The following is a 24,393-nucleotide window of genomic DNA, read 5'->3' on the forward strand; positions in this document are numbered from 1 at the left end:
CCCAATGCCTGTTGGGTTTGGTGAATTATCAGGAGCTGAACTTCAGCAGTGAAGTTTCCATTCTGGGTTGGAATCTATCCCTATTTTATCTATTCTGAATGTGTTTGGATATTTGGATTTTTTTTCTTAGAAGTTGTAGAGCAAATGTGAGTCTATCTCTGTGTTTGGGACCCAGTGTCTTTAGAAGTCGGCTGATCCAAGTGAATCCTCCTATGCCATAATTCTGATTTTCTCTCATAATTCTTCTCTCTAAACATTGGAGATTCAATATTCATTTGAAATAGCTTGCTAAAGGTTTTGCATATGGAACAAGGCAACTACAAGATTAGCTCTGGTTGGAGTCTTCCCTCTAATTTTGAATATATTAGAAAAAAAAATGAAGCCCTTGGGCCTGCAGCTAAAATACTTTTATTAAATAATTTGAAAAGTGTTATATTAATTAAATCAAACATGCAGTCTCTAGTCTACAGATGACCTGTCTTACCTGTTCTTATGACTCATCTTGGATTTCCATTGAGGACAATCAGTGGAGGAATAGTTGTTATAGAGAAATTCAGATATTCTGCTTTCTCTTTTGTAAGGTTGCTAAAGACTTGAAGCTCTCTTCCCCTGTCCCTGACAGGTTTAAAGTCTTTAGCAACCTTACAAAAGGTATATATATAGCTAGCAATAGAAGCTAATTGTTTACAGTAGGTTAAAAAGAATTGAACAGGAAATGCAACTATTTGTCTCAACTTCCAATGTACTTCCTACTAACCCACCATATCCCCCATAAATTGGGCAATCTTTTTCTTTTGGTAATAGAAGTGGATTGTGTTTATCATTCCACCCCAGAACAGATAAAACTAATTACAATAAGTTCTCAACATTTCTTAGTCTTCTTATATTTTGTGTTCTGTAATTATTTGTCTTCCATGTCTTGTCTTTCTGTTGGTCAGTCAATCAGTGTTAATTCAATAAAGTGTCCAGAAAATACTCTTCGGATCTCAATTCTTTCTCTGGGTCCAGACTATTGAACACTTCTGTCCAAAATGGAAGGTGTTGATTCTTACCAATCCTTTTGTTATGCCACATTTTGAGCCAGCACTCAAATAATTCTATCTTTTATACTTACTGTGTATTCTGAAGCCTATAAATAACCTTAGTGCGGTCTCACTAAGGTTTTAAAAAGTGGTACTAATACTTTGCATGATCTTGATTCTATGCCTCTGTTTATACAACCCAGGATTGTATTAGCTTTTCTGACTGCTGCTGCACATTGCTGGCTCATAATCAAGTGATTGTCCACTAGGACTCCAAGGTCCCTCTCAGTTACTGTTTTTGAGCCAGGCCTCACCTAATCTGTACTTATATCTTTCATTTTTCCTGCCTAAATGTAAAACTTTGCTTTTCTCCACATTAAAACTCATTTTATTGGATAGGGCCCATTGTTCAAGTTTGTCAAGATCTTTTTGGATCCTGAGCTTGTTTTCTGGGGTGTTGGCTATTCCTGCCAGTTTAGTGTCATCTGCAAATTTGGTGAGTTCCCCTTCTATTCCCTCATCTAAGTCATTAATAAACATATTGAAGAGTACTAGGCCTAAGGGGAGCCTTGTGGTATCCCACTGCTTACTTCTCTCCATGTGGATGTAGTATCATTGAGGACTACTCATTGAGTACAATTTGTTAGCCAGCTACAGATCCATCTGGTGGTGATGTTGTCTATCTCACCTTTTTCTAGTTTACCAAGCAGTAGATTGTGGTCTACTTTGTCAGATGCCTTGCTGAAATCTAAGTATACTATGTCCACAGCATTTCACTGGTCTACTAATTTAGTCACTTTATCAAAGAATGAAATAAGATTGGTTTGGCATGATCTGTAGCCATCCTGGCTACCAGTTATACCTTTGCTTCTAGTTTGCAGGTTAAATTAAAGTTCCTTTAACCATCAACTCATATGATTTGTGGTATAAAGAGTTCGAATATCTGATAATTTTCATACTTTAGAAGTATTAAGTTTGATTATTTGAATTTATGGCTGAAATTAATTCATCAAAATATTTTATTCTGAAACTACTGGATCCTTCAAGGCATGTATCAGAAAGGATGGATTGTAAATGCTCTTTGTTGGCAATGTAAAAAAAAAAGAGTGTACATTAAATCATATGACTTGGAAGAATATTGTAATACCCATAAATAAATGTCTGGATAAATGTTTTTGTATTAAAGATAATCATACTGATTTGAAATATGTTTCAAAATTGTGAAATCTGAACAATTTTGAGGAATTTTGGTTATATCCATTGCAGAGAATAATCTAGAAAATTATGTTGAGAGATTTGAAAAGTACTGCTAACCCAGATAGCAAAGACTAGATTTAAGAAATGTGTTATTTATCTATTTTTCAGTGGTCTTATGTATAACTTGATACATTTTATGTGTAACTTGATATATTTTATGTATCAAAACTATACATATACATCTCTCTCTCTCTCTCTCTCTCTCTCTCTCTCTCTCTCTCTCTCTCTCTCTCTCTCTCTCTCTCTCTCTCTCCATGATTAGATTAATGATATCATACTACTATTTTTTCTGTTTATTTAATTTCATTTGTGTTCTGTTTTTGTTCATTTTGGTGTTGCAATTTCATTTAATTTGTTGGATATTACTGTTTTCTTTTCATCTGTTTATGTATAATGTTCTTCTTGTATTTATTTTTTAAACATTTTAATGGAAATTATTTTTATAAAGTACATGAACCTCCAGCATAAAAAGATTCACCTCTCCCAGTACTCCAGTAATGCAACCACTGAGTTCAACACATTGAATCTATATGTGATTTTTGTTGTTTTATGAAGGTCTGTACCCTCTGTATGTAGCACTGTGCTTAAATCCAAAGCTTGGCTAGGTTTTTAAAAGTATTGTTGGAAAATTACTCCAAAGTCTCAAATCCAGCATAACATGTAATCATATATTTAGCATATTAGAGGGTTGGTATGCTAGTTATTCCACTCTTCTCTTTCATAACACACACATGTATAGAATGAAAAAAATAAATTTGCACACCTTCCCCCCACTTTAATATTAGTTACTTCTTCACTCAGAGGTCCTTCTGGATGCAGATAAATCAACTCACTGAACTCTTCAGTCAACATGGCTATTAATGAGAAATATGGAAAATAAAATCCACATATTTGGAGGGCATGTAAATAGCAGATGGTTGTATTAAGCAAAGTTTGCTTAATTGGATTTACTAAAGCAACAAATCTCATTGTCTCTTTCTGTATTATGCAAAGTTCAGTATTCTTTAGGGGTGCCATTTTCCAAGTTGAAATCTGCCGTCCCCCCCCAAATATTTTAGACATATCTGATGCCTCCCTTGATGCCTCCCTCCACTCCAGATTTGTTGTCCTGTTTTTTCTCCAGTTTTAGAGTTTTCTGAAATCAAGGCCCTTCATTTCATCAAGCAGTTTGTATGTAGATCTGTGTATATTTCTTCCTCCACCTTTTAGAAGAACCGTAGTGTTTTTAATGTTTGCATAATGAGCAGAATTTCAGAAACAATGCAATATCCCTAATATTCTGGGAAAGGGGCAAGAGAGAAAGAGAAATGTTGAAACCTTATGACTTATTTACTTTTGGATACTATATATCAATTTCAGGCATAGGCAGCTGTCTGAAAAGAAACACGGTCTTTAGGGCTGCTGTTAGTGTATAGAAAACATCTTGGCTAATGGAAGATGGTCTCTCTTTTGGGACCACCAAGACCGCTAGACTGCATGCCCTTATTCCAAAGTTTTTGTTGGGTTTTATCTGAAAGTTAGTGCACTGGATCCAGAATGTTATTTAGGAAAGAGGCTTAAAAGGGACTTTCCCTGCAGAGATCCACTTTTTGCACACTATCAAAACTAGGAATGGACATTGTTACATTCATTTTAATTGCTGTTTTTTAAGAAGAGGGCCTTAGAGAGGAAATGGCAGGATGACAATCAGGAAACATCCATATAACAGAAGATATAGTAATAGTATTTTCCAATCATCTAGCTCCCTACCACCCTACCTCTTCCTCCATCCCTCCCTTTCTCCCTCTCTCTCTTTCTTGATGGATAGAAAGTGGTGGGCATAAAGATGAGTAACCATAGTAACCATATTGTCTAACTTTTTTAAAAAAAAATGGATTCCAATTGTCAGAAAAAAGTAATGAATTAAAGATTGTTTCTTGTTGCCTCTATGATGAGGAAAAAGAGTTAAAACTGGTTGTGTGTTACCTCAGATTGTTGATTGCTCCAGCTAACACAGTGGGGAGGATTTAATGACTAGATTTCTGCTGGACATATATAAGTACATCGAAGGGGTTGCAAAAGTATCACCAAGTTTCCCTTGTGAAGGATAAGGATAAGAAAGCAAATGTAGTATCTGCAATGTAGGTTCATCTGGAAAGTATCGTTCCATGCATTCTAAACTAATATATTATGGAGAAATGCTGTCATTTTTCCATAAGGGTTTTAAAGTTTTTACCCTGTGCATTCTGGTATTAGGCACTTGAAAGAACCTTTCTTCAAACTTGTCATTTCTCTCCTTCATGACCAATAAACACGCAGCATGTTCCAAGAACAGATGCCTTGAGGTTTGTTTCTCAATATTTTACTAAGTCTCTATGGCACGAAGAACATTTTTGCATATTTGTAGTAAGAATAATCCCAGATAGATCCCTGCCCTGCCCTATTTACCATTATGGAATGAGTCTGTCTGTCTTATCTTATCTTATCTTATCTTATCTTATCTTATCTTATCTTATATCTTATCTTATCTTATCTTATCTTTCTATCGCATTTCAAAGAGGGATTCTGGACAATATACAATTAAACATCAAAATGTAAAAACAGCATAATTCTAACATAAAAATGTTAAGAGTTAAAATTATAGAATTAAAATTTTTAACAAAATTAAAAAGGTTTTAAAGAGGCAGAATAATCAAGCGCTGTTTACATGCTTAAACCTATCATCCAAGAGTTTGAATGTCCCAGGTGAAGGAGAACCCAAGGAGTTAAGGACCCCATAGGAATGTGCAGGAAAACTGAAAGTGTTGGAGTTAGGGTGTGATCCAATTAATCTTTTCTTCGAGGCTGTAATATAACAAACTGAAGAGGATGTCAGGATAGCCCATCACTTCAGGATCTGTGAACCAATAAATCTTCAAAAACCACACTTATAAAGAATGCATCTGACAGCATCAGCAGTATTTCATTAATTTCTCAGGCTGATTAGAACGCCTGCAGGCCTATACGTTTTATCATCAGCAACAGTGTGAAGCTGTAACATAATCCCTATTATTAAGTTGTCAAAAGCAGAAATGATGAAAGAAAAGAGACTGGAGGTAAATCAACATTTTGAGTGTAATTAATATGTATTCGGATAAGCTGACAATTAAGCAGTGATTCTCACATGTCACTAAAGTAAAAACTTTCAACCTAAAAACATTTAATTGGATAGCAAAGTCAGGGTAACCATAGGGCTTAAAATTAAGCAGTTAATCTTCAAATGATTGCATATCTAATTTATATACATTATACTTACTGAGAGTTTTACTGAAAATACTGGAGCTAAGTAAATCTTGTGTAGCTCTGTATAGGCATGTATAATAAATTTTTGTTCCAAACCACAGGTTGTAGCTTAACCATATGCAAGTTCATGACTTGAACCATTCACTGAGTTCTGCCTTCTGAAACTGACAATAAATTCTAAAATATATATGAAGACCAAAAGGTGTATGTACAATTCCACACAGGATTACAATCAAACTAAACATGATGAACTTTATGGTATATTTGTTATGGTTTATTTATTTATAGGCAGATCACTTCACTATTTACAGTACATGAATGTAGAGATTCTACAGTCTTTGTGATGTAAACAATTAACTCCGCAATGGGGGAGTCTCAAAAAGAAGCCAGTTCTGAAGTATTTACATAATTTAAAATAGAACTTTTATATACTCACTAGATAGATATAGAGAATACATTGAGCAATTTGGTTAAATCATCTACGAAACTATAGAATCTGACAATGTAAAAATACAAGAAAACATTCTCTTATTTAGAAGGTTGACGTTGAAATCACACTAGAAAGAAATATTTATTTAAAAAATGACAATAACAAAAGAAAGGCATAAAATGTATGCCAGTTAAGGTTAAAGTATATTACATAAATAAGGACAAAACAGAATACGACCGGGGGGAAAAATAAGTGAAATATTAAAATCTTCTATTACTCTTTTAAAACACCAAACTAAAAACTTGATTGTATAGATTACAAAGGGGTCAATTCTGCTGCCTTTACTTACCCAGATGTAAGTTACCACTTAGTTATTACCTGTAAAAACATGGCAGAATTGGGCCCTTCCAATTATTAGCAGTGTTCTCCAGAAAAAAAAGGGGAAAAAAAACCAACCCTCAGTAAAATCTTTATTTTATAATTTTTATTATAAATAACATATAGCAAATGTGCCCCTCTTTTAGGTGAAATTCTTATACCTTTCTCTAAAAAATGCATCAATTTAGCCTCCTTCACACGCTCTGCCTCCCATCCACACATAAACACACATGGCAAAGAGGGGCATGAATTCAGCTTTGTGTGAAATGATGCTTCCTAAAGCACCAACTCCTGTACTAAAATCAGTCTTTCCAGTGGTTTGTCTCACAATCGGTATCATACACATGAGGAAATGGGAAAAAAAACGAAAAAAAAACTATTATAAGAAATCTGTTTTTCAATAGTGAAATGACCCTCCTCAAAATGTAGCACCTTTATGTACTGGTTCGGGTGCGTTTTGATGCACGCAGCGCTCTGCACAAGACGGAGAGGTCTAGTCCAGGTGTCCCCAACCTTGGCAACTTTAAGACCTGTGGACTTCAACTCCCAGAATTCCCCAGCCAGCATGGGGCTGGCTGGGGAATTCTGGGAGTTGAAGTCCACAGGTCTTAAAGTTGCCAAGGTTGGGGACCCCCCTGGTCTAGTCTTTTCCAAAGCTGCCATCTGAGAAGCCTGCAGCAATGGCATTGCAACTGAAAAATGGCCGGCTCCTACTTCTGTACAGCTTTCTGCACGCTTTGGTTCCTAGCCTGACTTAATGTATGATTCCCACAGACAAATGAACCTAGGATTTATGCAGATAATGTGGGCATGCTTTCAAGATTACCCGGGTCGAATCTTAGACTGACAAGGTGATGTCTTCATTATAGCGATTTGCATAAGAGATTTAAATATTACAACTGGGACATTTAAAACCTGGTCTAATATTCACTGAGATGCTTGTCAAACTTTAAGTTCATTGGTTTCCATATACGGGTAGTCCTCGATTTACGACCATAATTGAGCCAGAAATTTATGTTGCTAAGTGAGACAGTCATTATGTGAGTTTGCCCCATTTTACAACTTTTCTTGCCACGGTTGTTAAATGAATCGCTGCAGTTGTTAAGTGACTAACACAGTTGATAAATGAATCTGGTTTCCCCATTGACTTTGCTTGCCAGAAGGTCGCAGAAGGTGATCACATGACCCCAGCACATTGCAACCGTCATCAATACGAGTCAGTTGCCAAGCATTTGAATTTTGTTCACGTAACCATGGGGAGGCTGCAATGGTCGTAAGTGTGAAAAATGGCCATAAGTGACATTTTTCAGTACCATTGTAACTTCAGATGGTCACTAAACGAACTATTGTAAGTTGAGGACTACCTGTATAAGGAGTATAGGGAAGTTCAACTCATCATGTTAAACTCCCACACATGCTTTGACATCTAAGCCATTTTATGCTCAACATGTGCCCTAAAACATCTTATATATATAAGAGGTCTTTGGTTATTCGGGTTTTCTCTCGCATAAAATTGGAAGTGTCTTGGCGGGAGAAATTTTATGCGGGAGAAAACCCGAATAACCAAAGACCTACATATATATTAGGCCCATGTTCTTCAACTAATCATAAATACAATGCAGAATGCATAAGCTCCTAGTTGTTTTTGATAAGGAGGGTGACCACCCTTTTTAGAACTATGAGGTACCTGAAATCATACACAAACATGTCGTGGAAGGGGCCCTCCCAATTGCTATATGGAAATCAATGACATAGTGTAGGGAATTATATATAAAAAAAGTCAAATTACACAAATGAGAAAGAAATAGCTCTTTGCAAAAAAATTCAGAAAACATGGAAATGAAAAAGAGGCTTGGTATGCTTACATTGGTAAAGAATATCACACATCTTGTGAAGATAAACTTAGGAAATGCTAAACTGCTTCCTATTTCCATATAGTAAATTAATGCCATATTAAACACAGCCATGCACACACTCATACGGACTCTTGTATGGCTTTTTTGAATGGGCTACTGAGAAAACTGAGTGTTCACCACAAAAACAAAGACAAAGCTGATATCAGTTTTATGGAGGTAGAATAGGTCAGAGGGAAAATAAGACAACTGTTTGAATAACTGGCAGTGAAAATAAGATACAGAACCCAGTTCTTCTTGTGCAGTCCCTTTACGACACGGCTGTTTTACTTCTGCCAAAGTTTTCAGTTGACTTGTCAATATTGACTTGTGTTTTACAATAAAGCGATCGTTATTAAAGGATCGAGAGAAAATAAATGGCTTGTGACTTATTCCTATCCTTAAGGTATTTCTCCTGATTTTCCAAAATAATAATAATTAAAAAAAACTATAAAAGAAAATTAGGAGGGATTTCTCTCTCTCTTCCTCTCTCTCATACACACACACACACACACATCTACAAACATATATAATTTTGTTTAAAAAAATAAATGTCTCCCTCATGATTGCCTCTCTTAATACACCCTTTTGTTCCGAAAAACCCTGGACGATTAATTCTCTTTATTTGGTTTTTCATGTGTCCTCACAAGATCTTCATTTGTTCTGTTGCTCATCGTTATGGCTAGGCCTGCCCCATGAACATGGGGGTGTTGGCATTATGCATATAATTAAAACAAGTACAGAAGAAATTTAGGCAAACTTTGCAGAAAGGACCCCGCTAGCACCCTCTTTATAAAAGGGGCAAAGAACATGATCCCTTTGGAAATGAATCCCCCTAAGCCAGGGGTAGGCAACCTTGGCTCTTTTATGACTCGTCGACGTCAACTCCCAGAATTCCTGAGCCAGCTATGGAGCCAAGGTTGCCTACCCCTGCCCTAAGCTAAGAGGCAGCGTACAGTCATTTTTAGCCAGCGGGCCTCTTTGTACTATCCTAGGAGAATCAAAATGTGCTGAATATAACTGCCCTTAGGAGGAATCTGCCAGAACACATTAGCAGCAAGGATGGCTGGAGCAAGATATAAAGCTCATTTTAATTCCTTGTCCTAAGGAAAACAAACAGTTCTCTTACTGCGTGACAAAAGATTCATGTTGTATCGTAAGATTTGTTGACCCGCCAATGTAACCATAGAATATCAGCTGCCTATCCAAGCCTATGAGATCTCTCACACTCCTAGGCAAGGAGCAAAATCAGGATGACAGTCTGAGTTTGGTTTAGTGGATCACAAGTCTATTATTTGGATACTCTGATATTCGGAGATAGGAGTATAAAAGCTGGGTATTTTATCCACTCGATCTTATCACTTCCTTTGTCATATGGAACGTGGCCATTCTTCAACAGCCTTCCATAATTACTCTTTACAATATTTATGTAGCGCTGCAGTTGAGTGCTCTACATATCAAACGTTTAGTGCATCGTACTTATTTATTCATAGAAACATTGGTGTACCTCTCTACTTTGTTCTCCCTGTTCTCTGATCCAGGCGTTTGCCTAAAATTCTTCTGTCATACACTACAAATTCCCAAGTCTCTATTAAGAATAAATATGAACAAAGGATTTTCACAAATTGCTCCCTGTGTGGGGTGATGCAAACTAGCTGTGCTTCCAATAGCAAATTTAGCATAAGCTGCGGGTATTGATATGCTGCAACCGGGAGAAATGTGCGTCCTTTGCAGACCATCCCACTCAGGTTCTACATTCAACACTACTGAACTTGTAGATGCTGAAGGGCTCAATGCCCATTGTCTTCCTCTCGTTCATGTGTGCGTTTGTGCACATACGTGCATATTGCATAAAGTCCTAGTGAAGTTTCTCGCACAAAAAATATATATTTTTATAGGCTTTAGGCAAAACAAAGATCACTTATTGCACCTCTCCCTACAGCTAGGACCGAGAGGCTGTGTGCATTACAGGATCTTCCTTCCCTTCAAGGAGCATGTCTTGCATGCCCTAATATCACTGGCAAGTCCAGCTTCTGAAAAATAACTTGAGATATAAAAGCAGATAAAGCCACGTTTGCAAGCAAGTTTGGGCTAGAAGCAGCACCTTCCAAACAGCAGGAGGGCTGTTCTAACTCTTTCTTTCCAGCTGCATTCAACACTTTCAACACGCTTAAAATTTGATGCATTTTCCATCTCTCTGACCAATCCTAGTTCTGAACTTTTTGATCTCTCTTGTAACCAAGCCAGGAGATGGAAGAATTCCACTTACAAGTTGCTGGGGTGGTTATTATTATTTTGTTGTTGTTTGATTGTTCTCTGAAAACATCAGTACAGCACAGGACAGGACAGTCCTACCCACCCTAAATGTGTCACTATGTACATTCTACGGTAAGCTCTATAGCAATCACATGTAAACATCATTGTGGTAAGGAAATACTAGGACAGAAAAGGCAAAGCTACAATGAGGCACTTGTCTATAGCAGATACTTCATCTTGTTCTGGACTGATCACAAGAAGATCTAATGGCCTTGTAATCCTTTAATAAGTTCCTAAACAGAGACGTTAAAAGTGACATGTTAGCCAAAACATTGTGACCGTGAATTTTGCAAGTAGCATAGAAATTATATTAGCTGCCATATGAAATCAGGATTGTTATTATGAAAGCTCCAGATCACCACTCACATCCCAGAAATAAATATTCAGGATGAAATCAGAAATTCTTTGATCTCATGGTGCCTTTGATATGTACAGTCCTTACCAAGAGAATGGGGGACTATTCAGACAAACAGTCTTTGGGACAACATGAATTGGGACAGAATCACGATGTTTTTGTCCTTTGATTCCTAATCAAATACATGCTGATGCTAAAGAGACCTTAAGGGAAGAGAATCTAACTACTGACAGAATTAAGGCTGTTGTATTTTATCTACATGGATGGCTGAACCCCATCGGTCTCATCTTTGTGAAGAACAGAATCAAGATATGGTGAGTGATGGAGGACTTAGCAATGCTCTTTGGTCCCCACTCGAAAGTGCTCTCTTGATGTTCCTATTGCTTATTTAGTGTCTCCCTCTCCTTTGCTGGATGTCAATTAGCACAAGAGCAGCCACATCGCATCTGGCAAATGATGCATTTGGTACAGTGTACTGTATGAGAATGAGGTCTCCACATGTATTTACCCTCATCAGACGGCCTCTTTCTCCAGAAACCATTTGTCTAAATCAGCCTAAGTTGCACAAGGCTGATTCCCTTCCCATGGACATCTCAGGGTTTGAATTTAGGAAAAGCTGATCAATGAGTAGACTGCAAGAGTTCTAAGCTGAGGGAAAATCAAAAGGAAGGAAGATGCAGGCAAACAGACATGTAGAATAAAAAAATAACAATACAGTTACCATATGCGACTGGCTATATATTGTACAGTATGGCTTATTCAAATTTGCTCAGGCAGAGAGCAGTATTTAACATGGGACAGAGATATGCTGCTGATGCTGGGTCAAGGTGCAAGGATGCTTTTGACCATTTTTTCTGTTAGGTCTTGCAAACAAACCCAAGCTATCCATCAGACAAGAGATTTTGCTTTGGTTGAATGACCAGATGGCCAGAAATCTATTCCTGAGGCTACTGGGGATCTGACTTAAAATAAACTACATTTGTGACTTTATGTCATGATGTCATGAAACAATGGCTATTCTGATGTTGGGGTCTAATGCTTAGGAGCCTTAACTTGTTTGGCTCACTTTCCAACCTTCTTTGTCTCACAAGAGATTTTACATGTACGATAAATAGGCCAATGGCTATTAGTTATAATGGCTGTTATGTACTTCTCAATTCAGCAGCAGTGGACATTAGATCACCACTTGTAGCAGATTAATTGCATTCTTGGGCAGCTTGTGAGTTTCTCAGAAGCATCTGGTGGCCCCCTGGAAACAAGGTGCTGATCAGAAAGGACTTTAGCAAGGCTTTTCTCATGTATCATTTACTTGGCTGGGAGGACAGGTTATCACTTCAGCATGAGGGAAGAGGGAAAAACATACCCTGTCACCTTCTCATTTGTCACTTGATTTTATCTTTTGGCATCTGAGGGCTCAGTTGTCAAAATACCCGGAGTCCGCTTTGGACTGCGGAATCACAAGTTTGTCATGTCTCATGCAGTCAATGATTAAGGAGTGGTGATCCCAGCATTCAGTCCAGACAAACGGAAAGAATGGTTTATACAGCAATTCCACACTGCCATTCAATAACCCCCTCGGCTAATCAAGGACAAAATGGATTCTTTATGATTTTCAGATGAGCCACTCCCTGAAGGGAACCATTCTGGAAAGGCTGCATCTGCTGAGGGGCAAGTGCCTCATTACAGTGCATAGTTAAAAATCAAGGAAGCGGTACAATAAATCTGAATTACAGTACATCTGAGCCATAAATACATTATAAGTATATATTTCTTTCTTCTATTAAAAATTAGTTTACAATCTTGATTCTATTCACAATTAACAATTTCATAATCACACACTACAGACCAAAAATGAAATAAAAGTGATGGTGAACACAGCTGCCACTCCACGGCGGAAATGGGGCCAGTCAGAGAAAGGGGTTTGGACAAGAAGAGGACAGAAGGCTTTTGCAGGCTCATCCTAACACAACCAATCAGAAGCAGAGATACTAACTCGTGGCAGTGGAACATCAACACCATGGGAACTCACAGACAGAAGCAGCTTGTTCAATGTAAACATCAATTTAAAGGGTCAGCAGTCTCTCTCTCTCTCTCTCTCATTATATACTTAATCATTTCTTGAAAACGTAAACATATTGGAAGTGCCTTGACTGAGGTATTAAGGTATTCCTCAAAGGTTAAGGCTGTTACCGATGCAAACTTTCCTGGGCCTCCTGCAGCAGGCTGTCAAAATCCATGGTCTCATATTTGCTTTTTACTGGAGTTGGAGAGGACTCTTCTGTGTTGGAATCTGCTACAGAGAAAAGATAAATGCTGTCAAATAGAGGAAGGAAGGAAGGAAGGAAGGAAGGAAGGAAGGAAGGAAGGAAGGAAGGAAGGAGGGACTTGTTATATGGTCCCAAGGAGATCAACTAAGACATAGTATATATTACATATAATGTTTCCAAGCCATATAGAAAACCTCTAAATCTCCACTTCCTCTGAAATGGCAAGATTTAATGATCAGGAGTAGCCTGTTGAGCTATCTCCTGTGTTCTTCTCTAAAGAGACATTTGGCTGAGGGAACAAAACTGTCCCTCAAGAGAAAAGGTTGGCCACATTTCTGTCTGGAAGCTGTTAAAAACAGCCAGCATTGGATAATTCATTCTCCCTAATACAGATTGCTATTTTGGGTGACAGCATTATATTTGATTTCATAACTGTGTGCTATTTAACTATTTTTTACGGTTATGGTTGATTAATTTAAATTGTCTGGAATTACAATAGTTGCTATCTTCCCCTTTCAGGGGAGGAGGGCTTAAATTAAAATGAAAGAAAATAAATTAAAATCACTTGTGGTCTGTGAAAATGAGCAAATAGAAAAACCCTTGGAATGTTTAATGTGATTTCTTTCATTTTAATAAAGTATAGGCACAAACCCAGCTATTATTATTTGCAAACACTGACTCATGGCTTAATGCGCTACATATATCTAATCAATTCTGGTTAATTCAGTATCTGCAGTTAAATAATCAGTGGATTAGTATGATTAGTATATGTGAGTGATTCAAGATAACCACTCTGATTCAGTCATTTCTGGAGGGGGAAAAAAAACTTGGTTACCTCTGATTGTATAAAGAAAGCACAGTGCTAATAAATAGAAATAAATGTATCAGATAGTAAATAAATATTAAATATTGATAATAAGATATGTAAATGAGGATTGTTGGGAGTGTGTAGAGTTTATGCTTTGGATTTTTTTAGTGTCCACCATCATTAATATCCGTACCAGGATCACTGTGTGTAAGTTGGATGGCCATATAATTTTGTTTGATAATAAATAAAGTGAGGGATGCTGGCTGGGGAATTCTGGGAGTTGAAATCCACACAGCTTGAAGCTGCCAAGGTTTTAGAAACCCTGCAGTATATGAATTAATTCAGTACAACCACCCTTACCAAATCAGGCCTGTTATGATGAAACCGGACAAGATGATTGTTGACTTACCCAAATCAGTAAATCTGGTCCAAAAGAAGTGTCCAAAGCCGCCATAAGCCAGCTGGAACAACGGCTCATTTCTTTTCCACAGAGAAGCACCATTCTTCAAGGACAAGGCAGCGTGCTCAGAACACCGGTATGTGATGACACCATATTTATCTCCCCTGGATAATAAAAGAGGGAATGCCAGCATAGCCAACAGAGCAGCATTATTTATTTGTCCTTATTTTTATTCCATGTCTCTCCAACAGGAGCTCAGAGCATCTCGTTTAAATCTCATGCAAACTTTATAGGAATTAGGATCCAAGAGTCTATTAATCAAACTGCAGTGATTACATTGGCATCTCCCAGCTGCCTTGGAAAAGAACACTCCAGCCAGGCTATTTATTATTTTTACTTCCACTTACACACCGCTCAGGATAGTTAACAGCCATTAGACTACAAAACATTGACCTTCCGTTACACAATATAACATACATTGTTATGTTGCCTATTTATGTAACATAAATCTGCAACAGACAAGAGGCACTGAGTAAAGATGATTTACCCACTAAAATTTTATGCATGTATGTACAGTATACAGTCCTTGACTTATGACCATAATTCAGCCCAAAATTTATGTTGCTAAGTGAGACAGTTGTTAAGTGAGTTTTGCCCCATTTTATGACTTCTCTTGCCACAATTGTTGAGGGAATCACTGCAGTTGTTCAGTTAGTAACATGGTTGTTAAGTGAATCTGGCTTCCCCATTCTTTGCTTGTAAGAAGGCCCCAAAAGGTGATCATGTGACCCTAGGACACCTGTCATAAATATGAGTCATTTCCTAAGCAGCCAAATTTTGATCATGTGACTATGGGGTTGCTGGAACGGTCGTAAGTGTAGAAAAATGGTCATAAGTCACTTTTTCCAGTGCCGTTGTAACTTAAAACAGTCACTAAATGAACTGTTGTAAATCGAGGACTACTTGTATGTGTGTATATATATACACACACAGAATATCTTTTAACTTAAATGCCCTGTTTTTCACTTGAAACATTATTATAAGGCACCAGTGCTATTCTGATCATTCTGGAAGAGTTCTGAGCTCAAAACTTTCAAGCTTGGATGGAACTGCTCCAAATTAATTCTGCTTCTGCATGTAGCACAATTAAATTATATACACATATGCTAAGTAATAGTAATCCATTGTGCTGCATCAAAGAAGTGCTGCATCTTCTATGCAACACAGCGGTGCTAGTCCTTACAGAATTAAATGATGAGGGAATTTAATGGCAGTTTCTTAGCCAAAACAAATATAATACAGTTGAGGAAAAAATGAGTTTCACGCTGCAATCCTTATACATATTTATTCAGCAAAAGGTTTAACTTATTTAACTTACTTCTTAATAGGTACACTATTTCAATTAATTCTCAACCTTTGCATTCACAGGGTACTCAGAGTAGATGTTTCTCCAAAGAAAAAGAATTATCCAGCTACTAAACTTTGGAGTCCGATTTTAATTTTAATTATAGAATATCACAGCTAATTTACAAATAGTCATGATTTCAAAAAAATGTTGCTGCCAGGGTTAATAATGAGATAAGGAAAACTCACCTTTTATTCTTGGTCAAAATGCAACACTCAACAATCTCTCCAAACACTTCAAACTGCTTCTTCAGTTCACTAGAGCTCATACTGCTGGCAAGATTTTGGATGTATACTACACGACCTTCTCCCTGTTTAACAGCAACAGCACTTAGACTTATATACTGCTTCACACTGCTATACAGCCCTCTCCAAGCAGTTTGCAGAGTCAGCATATTGCCCCAAACAATCTGGGTCCTCATTTTACAGATGGAAGGATGGAAGGCTGAATCAACCTCGAGTCTTTCAGGATTGAATTGCCGACAGTCGGCAGAATTAGCCTGCAATACTGCATTCTAACCACTGCGCCACCACGGCTCTTAAAGACAAGAGTAAATTGCTCATGCAATTGTCCTGATAAATTGCTCATGCAATTGTCCTGATAAATTCTTGATATCTCCAGTTCCACTTTAATATTAAATAGTACCCTTTTATATTTTAGACAAGAGCCAAATCACTTTTGTTCCATTTGGTTTTGAACTCATATTAGTCAGAATTTTTTTTTTTTTTTTTACTATCAATCCAGGTTTCCAAAGAACCTGAAAAGAATGGATGGAAAATCCAAGAAAGAGGAATTGTAAGTTGTAAAAAGGAAGGAATGCACAGGAATAGTTTAGAAGGATTTAATTCACAAGTAATTTTTTGTTGTTGATTTTTTTTTAAAGCTTGCCAAGCCAGTCACAGTAATGGATGTCTGATGGACGTTTCTGGCCTTTGGCACAATCTACTAAATTATATTATTGGCTTAAAAATGCTGTTCACTTTTTTTTTCTTGGAAGCTTTAAATTGGTCTATAGAGTGGCCTAAAAAACTAAAACTAAATCTAACACACATTTTCTTTTAAAGAAAAGAAAAAAGAGTTTTTCAGAGCAAGGAGACCAGGTTTGGTGTATGAGTAGGAAATCATACCACAGCAAATCTCTGAAGCATTTCTGATTTACAATGCCGTCTCAGGAGGAGGCCTCCTGTTCACCAGCAGATCTGCTGAAAAGATTCCTATGCTGCACAGGCGTCCATTGTTTATGGACGTCAAACCATTCATCGAAGAACCATCTCCTAACATTTTAAATTACAAGAAGGATGACCATGTAGGACAGTGGTTCTCAACCTTTTTAATGCCGCGACCCCAACCGGTCATAAGTCGAGGACTATACCGGTCGTAAGTCGAGGACTAAACCGGTCGTAAGTCGAGGACTACCCAACCGGTCGTAAGTTGAGGACTTTCCCTGCCTGGGAGCGCCACGCATGCGTGGTTCCGCCCCCTGCACCAGCCGAGGCGTAGCTGGCAAGCGGCAGAGATGGAGCAGGCCAACCACCAGCTGGCCCAGCCCAAGGGAGGTAAGGCACCCGCCGGAAAAGGGGAAAAAAATGGCGGACAAAAAAAATGGCGGACAAAAAAATGGCGGACAGCCTTGCTTGGCGACCCCCGTGAAATGGTCGATCGACCCCAAATGGGGTCCCGACCCACAGGTTGAGAACCACTGATGTAGGAAGACTAATACTAGGAAACTATGTTCAAGAGGACATGAAGCAGACAACTTATTTAACCAGTTGACTAAGTATCTTGATAGGAGATGGTTTTCTCACCTAAACTTTAAACATCTTTAAATTTCCCAACAGAAGAAAGATGAGTTCTAAGTATGCTAAATGAGGATGAAGTGAGGATGGCATAAAAGATTATTGGCAGTTCACCCTCTTCTATTTAGGACGTAGCGTATAAGCAATGCTTGAGAAGGGTCCGCAGAATTGTCTGCGACGCTACACGTCCTCTTCATGACCTGTTTTCCTTGTTAACTTCTGAAAGGAGGCTTTGGGATATCCAAAGCAGAACATATATATATGGATATGTATATAGCATGTATATGTGTGTTGTGTATGTGTATGGGTTAATACATGCTTTCTTTTGAGAGCAGGCAACAAATTTTCATTTTCAATGTGTGCCAGTGTGCTTGCAGTAAAAAAATGACAATAAAGGTTATCTTAAATAAATCTGTGTCTGGCTGATTAAAAGATATACTGAATATCAAGCCACCAGCCTCAAGTGCAGCTTTTTTTCTACTTCAGCAAACTTTATTTCTCCTCTTATTTGTATGATTTTTAAAAACGATATGTGTTTTTCAAGATTCCAAACTCTATTACTCGGTGGAAATGCATGCTGAGGAAGGATAGTTCTCTCTGTGCCAAGACTAGCTAATAGAAACATATTGAAAAGGAATAAAATGAAGAAACTGGCAACAGATTGAGTTCTCGGCAGAGGGAAAACTATCATTTATCAGCCTGCACTTGCACCAAGTAATAAGAGTTTGGAAAACTAGCTAACATCCTGTATTACCCCTTCTTGAGTAGAAACTCCTGTCTCTCAAAATTCAAATGTGTTTCAGAAAGAGGAATCATCTGATCAGACTGGAAACCCGCCCACTTCCAGTTCATTCATCCCAAAACTCACTGAGAGGTCACAGGTCACTTACAATGGCTTTTTCTCTTTTTTTCTCCATCAATCTCTGGCTGCTCACATTTCCATCTTGACAACGCTTGCCATTTTCACGTCTATTGGAAAACAAGAAATACAGACCTAAATGGGATTCCAATTGTTCTGAATCTTAGACATGAGAATGTTAATCAGAAAAATACTCCTAGAAAATACTCCTTCCTTGCAGGAACAGTCTCACCTATTTTACAATAAATACAAAATGCTATGGGATACTATAGATTCATAAATATTTAGAATTTTTTTTAAAGGTGGCCAGACAACCACTAAATATTGGAGCAAAGAAGTAAATAAAAGTAAATAATTGAGCACGATACATTTTGAAAATCTGAAGATATAGTATTTTTTAGGCCCGGTCATACTGTGGTTTTGGCCTTAATTTCCATTACAAATAATCTTACATTTATTTCTATGCGTCTGAACAGGATATCTCTTCTTTCCTATTGGTTCTCAAAAACCTATGCATGGAGAGTCTCCTTCCAATTCAGGAATGCTATCTATCCGGTAGAGGCTGGTATTCCGAAATCAGAGAATAAAGGCAAATTTCCCCAATTTCCCTTGCAGCTGCCATGGCTATTTTTGGTGCAGTTCTAATAGGTCCATCAATCTTCTGGAGTAGATTTTCAAGGTCTGGAGGAGGAACTAATTCAGTAAAAATAATTCCTCCCACTTCTGTTCTTTGCTCACAGGATTTTTGAATTCAGCCCAGTGTCTTTTAAATTAGCCTTATAAGACATAGCCCCACTGCACGGCAAATCAAGAATAAGGAAAATATATAACCCTGCCTGAGAAATTTCTAAAAATTTAGTCTTACAGTCCCCCTGGCTGACTGAAGGGCCACCATTCATACAGCACTGCATTATTTTAAAATGTAACTAACGTGTATGAAGTTTTAATGTGCAATAGTCTGAATCAATGCAATCAACAATGCAAACCAATGCAATTGGCTATGGCCATTTCAGACCTTTCCCCAAAACAGTACTGATTGCAAATGAATGTACCTGAAAGCCTGCTGGCTGACTGGAGACCTACTTCTGCAGCATGAAGACTCTGAATCAGATCTACTTCGGGAGCAATAGTGGAAATTGGTCCTAGAAAGAGCACTACTGTGTAGACATCTGTTGGAACCCAATGGACTCATGTAGCATTCCTCCTCTTCTTCCTCCTCTTCCAGTGGAGAACCAATCTCACTGCAGCTGTCTTCAAAGACAGTATCATATTCAGGAGATTTGAAGAACAGGGCCTCCCCATCATCCAGGGCACTGTCCAAAAGACCAAAGTGTTTGGTCAAACTGGCTCTGATTTCTTGGTCCCTCAGCTGTTTGCTGCCCTCCTTCACTGAGCTTTTATCAAAACTCTTGTTGCTTTCCTCCTGATAGGGAACGTCAGGCACTTGCCTCTTGCGTTGGCTTTCTATATGGCTCAGGGGCTCCCAAGATCTTAGCACCTTCCTCTGGAGCGAATACTCAGGTTTCAAGACTTGGCAATAATCATGATCACCAAAAGACCGTGAGAACGGGCGTTTCAACACCCCATGCTGCTCAGAGTGAGCAGGGTGAATAGCAGACCGACTCAGGTGGGCATACAGCTCTGTCCGCACTGGTTGCTTTTTCTGATGTTTTCTGGAAATTGGCTTATGACTGATCATTGGTTGTGGCTCAGAGCTGGTGATGGCAGCAGTCTTCTGTGCTGGTCTCTGGTGAATGTCTGGCTTATATAGGTCCTCTTCCGAAGGCTTGTATGGAGGAGTAGTTGGTGGTGTGAGACCTTATCTCCCCCAAGGAAGCAAAAGGATAAAACTCTTTCAGTATAGGACCAGGAGAATAAAGAGACATTACTATTAGGAGTTAGGTCTATTTTTTAATCCATTCCCACCCCTTTGTTGAGCCTTCAAATCACACAGTTGAACTGGGGATGTGCAATGCTATTTGTATTCAGTCTTTTGCCTTTATAAGATGGCTACAGTGTTCCAAAATACTTGTCACTCAAAGATGTGCTGTTCTGCAGTTGTTGTTTTTTAAGGAAGGGAAAATCAAATAGGGTTTAGGGGTGCCTAGATTCCTTGTCCTTCATGTTAATGATTAAATACAGGAATATATGATAATCTGGTTTTGGATACAGTCTTTTCTCTATATTTGCATCTTTAAAAATAATGAACACTTAAATCTAAATTCTGCCCTTACCTGCAGTGCCACACAGCTCTACGGTCAGAACTTGATCAAAGCTGCGCTTCCCGAGTGTTGATTCTCTAAAAATGAGAAGAGTAGAATGAACTGGCTATGGAAAAACCAAGGCCTCCATTAAAAATGAGGAATTCACACAATGAAATAGAAAGGAGCTTTAAAAATAAAATGTCACATGGGGAGGACACCTCATGGCTGTCATTTAAATGACAAGTTTTTTTAATAAGCTTAGATAAATGGGCACTCATCTGGTAGCAACTAATGAATTGGGATTACCTCCAGATAACTATGTAGGGAAGTCGACAAGCTTGAAAGGAACTCTTTTAACTTCCACATAAACAACCAAAAGGTCTCAAATAACCAATATAAACTAATAAAACCCAGCCTGAAAACTTATACAGTCTGTTCAGATACCCGTTACATTTTTATACATGGAAGCTCACACTTCTACACTGTGTGCACAATTATTAGGCAAGTGAGTATTTTGACCATATCATCATTTTCCCGCATATTTTCCACCGCCAAGCTGTAGAAATCTAAAAGCTTAATGCAGGGGTCCTCAACCTTAATGGATATAAGCATATCAGGTGATGTGTATTTGTGTAATGAGGGAAGGTGTGGCCTAAGGAGATCAACACCCTATATCAAGGTGTGCATAATTATTAGGCAGCTTTTTTTTCCTCAGGCAAAATGGGCCAAAAAAGAGATTTAACTGACTCTGAAGTAAAAAAAAATGTAAAAAGTCTTTCAGACGGATGAAGCACTCTTGAATTGCTAAGATATTGGGGCATGATCACAGAACCATCAAACATTTTGTTGCAAATAGTCAACAGGGTCACAATAAACGTGTTGAGAAAAAGAGACACATCAATGGACAAAGATTTGAGAAGAATCAAACATGAAGCTACCAGGAATTCATTATCCTCCAGTGCCGTCATATTCCAGAACTAAAACCTACCTGGAGTGCCCAGAAGTACAAAGTGTTCAGTGCTTAGAGACATGGCCAAGGTAAGGAAGGCTGAAACCTGACCACCACTGAATAAGACACATAAGTTGAAATGGCAAGACTGGGCCAAGAAATATCTGAAGACAGATTTTTCAAAGGTTTTATCAACTGATGAGAGTGACTCGACGGACCACATGGATGGGCCTTTGGCTGGATCAGTAACGGGCACAGAGCTCCATTTCGACTCAGACTCAGCAAGGTGGAGGTGGGATGCTGGTATGGGCTGGTATTATTAAAGATGAGCTAGTTGGACCTTTTTGGGTTGAAAATAGACTCAAAATCAACTCCTAAACCTACTGCCAGTTTTTAGAAGACACCTTCTTCAAACAGTGTACAGGAAAAAGTATTTCAATAAGAGCATGATTTTTATGCAGGACAATGCTCCATCGCATGCATCGAAGCACTCCACTGCATGGGTAGTCAGCAAAAGCCTTAAAGATGAATGAATAATGACATGGACCCCTTCTTCACCTGACCTAAACCCTACTGAGAACTTGTGGGCCCTTCTTAAACAGGAGATTTACGGTGAAGGAAAACAGTACACCTCTCTGAACACTGTCTGGGATACTGTGGTTGCTGCTGCACAAAACGTTGATCGTCAACAGATCAAGACAGTGACAGACTCTATGAATGGAAGGCTTATGACTGTTATTGAAAAGAAGGGTGGCTATATTGGTCGCTGATTTTTTTTTTTGTTGAAATGTCAGAAATGTTTATTTGTACATTTTGAGTTGCGTTTATTATTCTCACAGATGCAAATAAATGAGTGAGATGGGCAAGTTTTCATTTTTCATTTAGTTGCATACTAATTCTGCACACTAATAGTTGTCTAATAATTGCGCACACATAGATATTCTCTTAAGATAGCTAAAATCTTATTTTTACTTTCTTCAATATTCAGGTCTGAGATAATTAAAATTTGGATTGACCAAGAGCACTGTAGTTGTTCAATAAGAAAATTAATCCTCCAAAATACAACTTGCCTAATAATTGTGCTCACAGTGTATTACAAGGATTTACAAGTAAACAAATTTTGAAAGTCAGGGGCACATTTGAAATTTTGTGAGCATGTGGCTGGTATAGTCACAAAATGGTTGCCAGGAGAGACTTACTTATTCACAAATGACAAACAGCAAAAAAACCATCCATTTATCTGCAAGCAAACTAATCCAAAAGACATTCCTGCAAATAAATATTTGCATCATAGCAGAGATCTTATTACTAACATGGCACATTTTTTCAGCTAATGTTATCCTCATGAAGAACTAGAAGAAAGCAAGTTATACTTTCAGGTTCATTCTAGTTAACAATAAAGCCTTTTGGCACACCAATGGACAAGTTTCTGAAAGCAGAAACAATGAGATTTTCTGCATAAAGAAAACTGCCTCTGTATGGAGTAATCCTATGTAATTTAAATTCTTCAGTGTTTAGTCTTCATCCATCCAAACATCTCATTCTTCTTTAGCTTTGTTATTGAAATATACAGAAATACAGTTTTATATAAACACTGACATATCACTGCCAGGTTAATGTCTATCTGTCCATGCATTTCCTCCCCTTAAAATCTCCCTGCTATAGGAAAACAATCTAGCAATGATGGAACCTTGCTATAATATGCAGCCTGTGATGAACATCCCAAGTTTGATGTGACTTTTGTCATAAAGATTCAGTTATGCATATGTATAATATCAGTAGTTCCAGTATCCTTAATGGGGCTTTATGTTCTAGACAAGGCATTTGGAGTCTTTCTTGGGTGTGTTGCATCTCCCGTTCTATAAAATATTTAGCTGCACTATGAAGTTCTTACCCAGTAGTGGATTATTTTGACATTAAGCTCCTGCGCCAGAAGTCCTCTTAGTACACAAGCAGCTTAGTATAAGGATAGTTATCAACCAGACAATACTGAAGGCGCAGCTTGGTTATCAGGATTGCAAAATTCTGAGACTGCCATTTGCCAGATTTTCTGGCTTCTGACACTTAGAGAGATCATCCTTTCACAAGATATATTTCGGGTATTGCACTTACGTTTGTGCCAAGGGCAATGACAGACACCGTGGTGCTTCTGAAACAAAGAACAGAGAAAAGCAGAATTATTCAATTGGCCATATCTCCGCCCACAAACTGGATTAGTAAGAGAGAAAGCAGATTATGGTCAAATGAGGTGAGCCATGGTTTATCTTCTATTTTGTAAACTTGGAACCAGAGCAGGGTAGATGAATTGTATTGGAGATGAAGAAGAGATTAATTCTTCTTTCATGCAGTTTTTCATATTGAAATGATCCACCACACCACACTGAATTTTATTGTCTGCTTGGCACTCTATGATTAATAGAGAGGAGAGAAGCTTTGGGAAACATCATATGGAAAAGAATAAATCATCTCTCTCAATGCTGAAATAGTAATCTGATTCAGTTTTCCCCGTGTCTGTCCCTAATTTAGCAACAGACATGGAGGAATTATTTTCCTACCCTATATGACTGAGTCCTGAGTGGATGTATTATGACACAATTGGAACACAACAGTTCAGAACCTTCTTGTTTCTTCCTCAATGTGTGACTCATATCAAGCATACTGAGCTTCTATAATCTATTTCTTGTCAGACCTGGGTCAATTCAATTAACCAAACTCTTTCTTTGCCACCTTCCCATTATTTTTTCAATACACAATTTTATAGGAGATGATCTATGTATCTGGTCTGGGGAAAGAA

General features: G+C 38.0%; 1 protein-coding gene across 1 annotated transcript in view; it reads right to left on the reverse strand.

Moving 5' to 3' along the window:
• Positions 1 to 13,072: 13,072 nt before the first annotated feature.
• Positions 13,073 to 24,393, reverse strand: part of PPARGC1B (PPARG coactivator 1 beta) — a 42,566-nt gene continuing 31,245 nt past the window's right edge. The window contains exons 6-12 of the mRNA XM_029284315.1: positions 23,712 to 23,748; positions 20,681 to 20,745; positions 19,499 to 20,264; positions 18,478 to 18,556; positions 15,980 to 16,101; positions 14,396 to 14,550; positions 13,073 to 13,201 (exon numbers count right to left, since the gene is read on the reverse strand). Coding sequence (XP_029140148.1) covers positions 13,098 to 13,201; positions 14,396 to 14,550; positions 15,980 to 16,101; positions 18,478 to 18,556; positions 19,499 to 20,264; positions 20,681 to 20,745; positions 23,712 to 23,748 — 1,328 coding nt within the window. The 3' untranslated portion in view covers positions 13,073 to 13,097. The remainder of the gene's footprint in view (positions 13,202 to 14,395; positions 14,551 to 15,979; positions 16,102 to 18,477; positions 18,557 to 19,498; positions 20,265 to 20,680; positions 20,746 to 23,711; positions 23,749 to 24,393) is intronic.

The sequence above is a fragment of the Protobothrops mucrosquamatus genome, unplaced genomic scaffold (assembly GCF_001527695.2).
Source record: "Protobothrops mucrosquamatus isolate PMUCROS unplaced genomic scaffold, P.Mucros_1.0 scaffold517, whole genome shotgun sequence".
NCBI lineage: Eukaryota > Metazoa > Chordata > Lepidosauria > Squamata > Viperidae > Protobothrops > Protobothrops mucrosquamatus.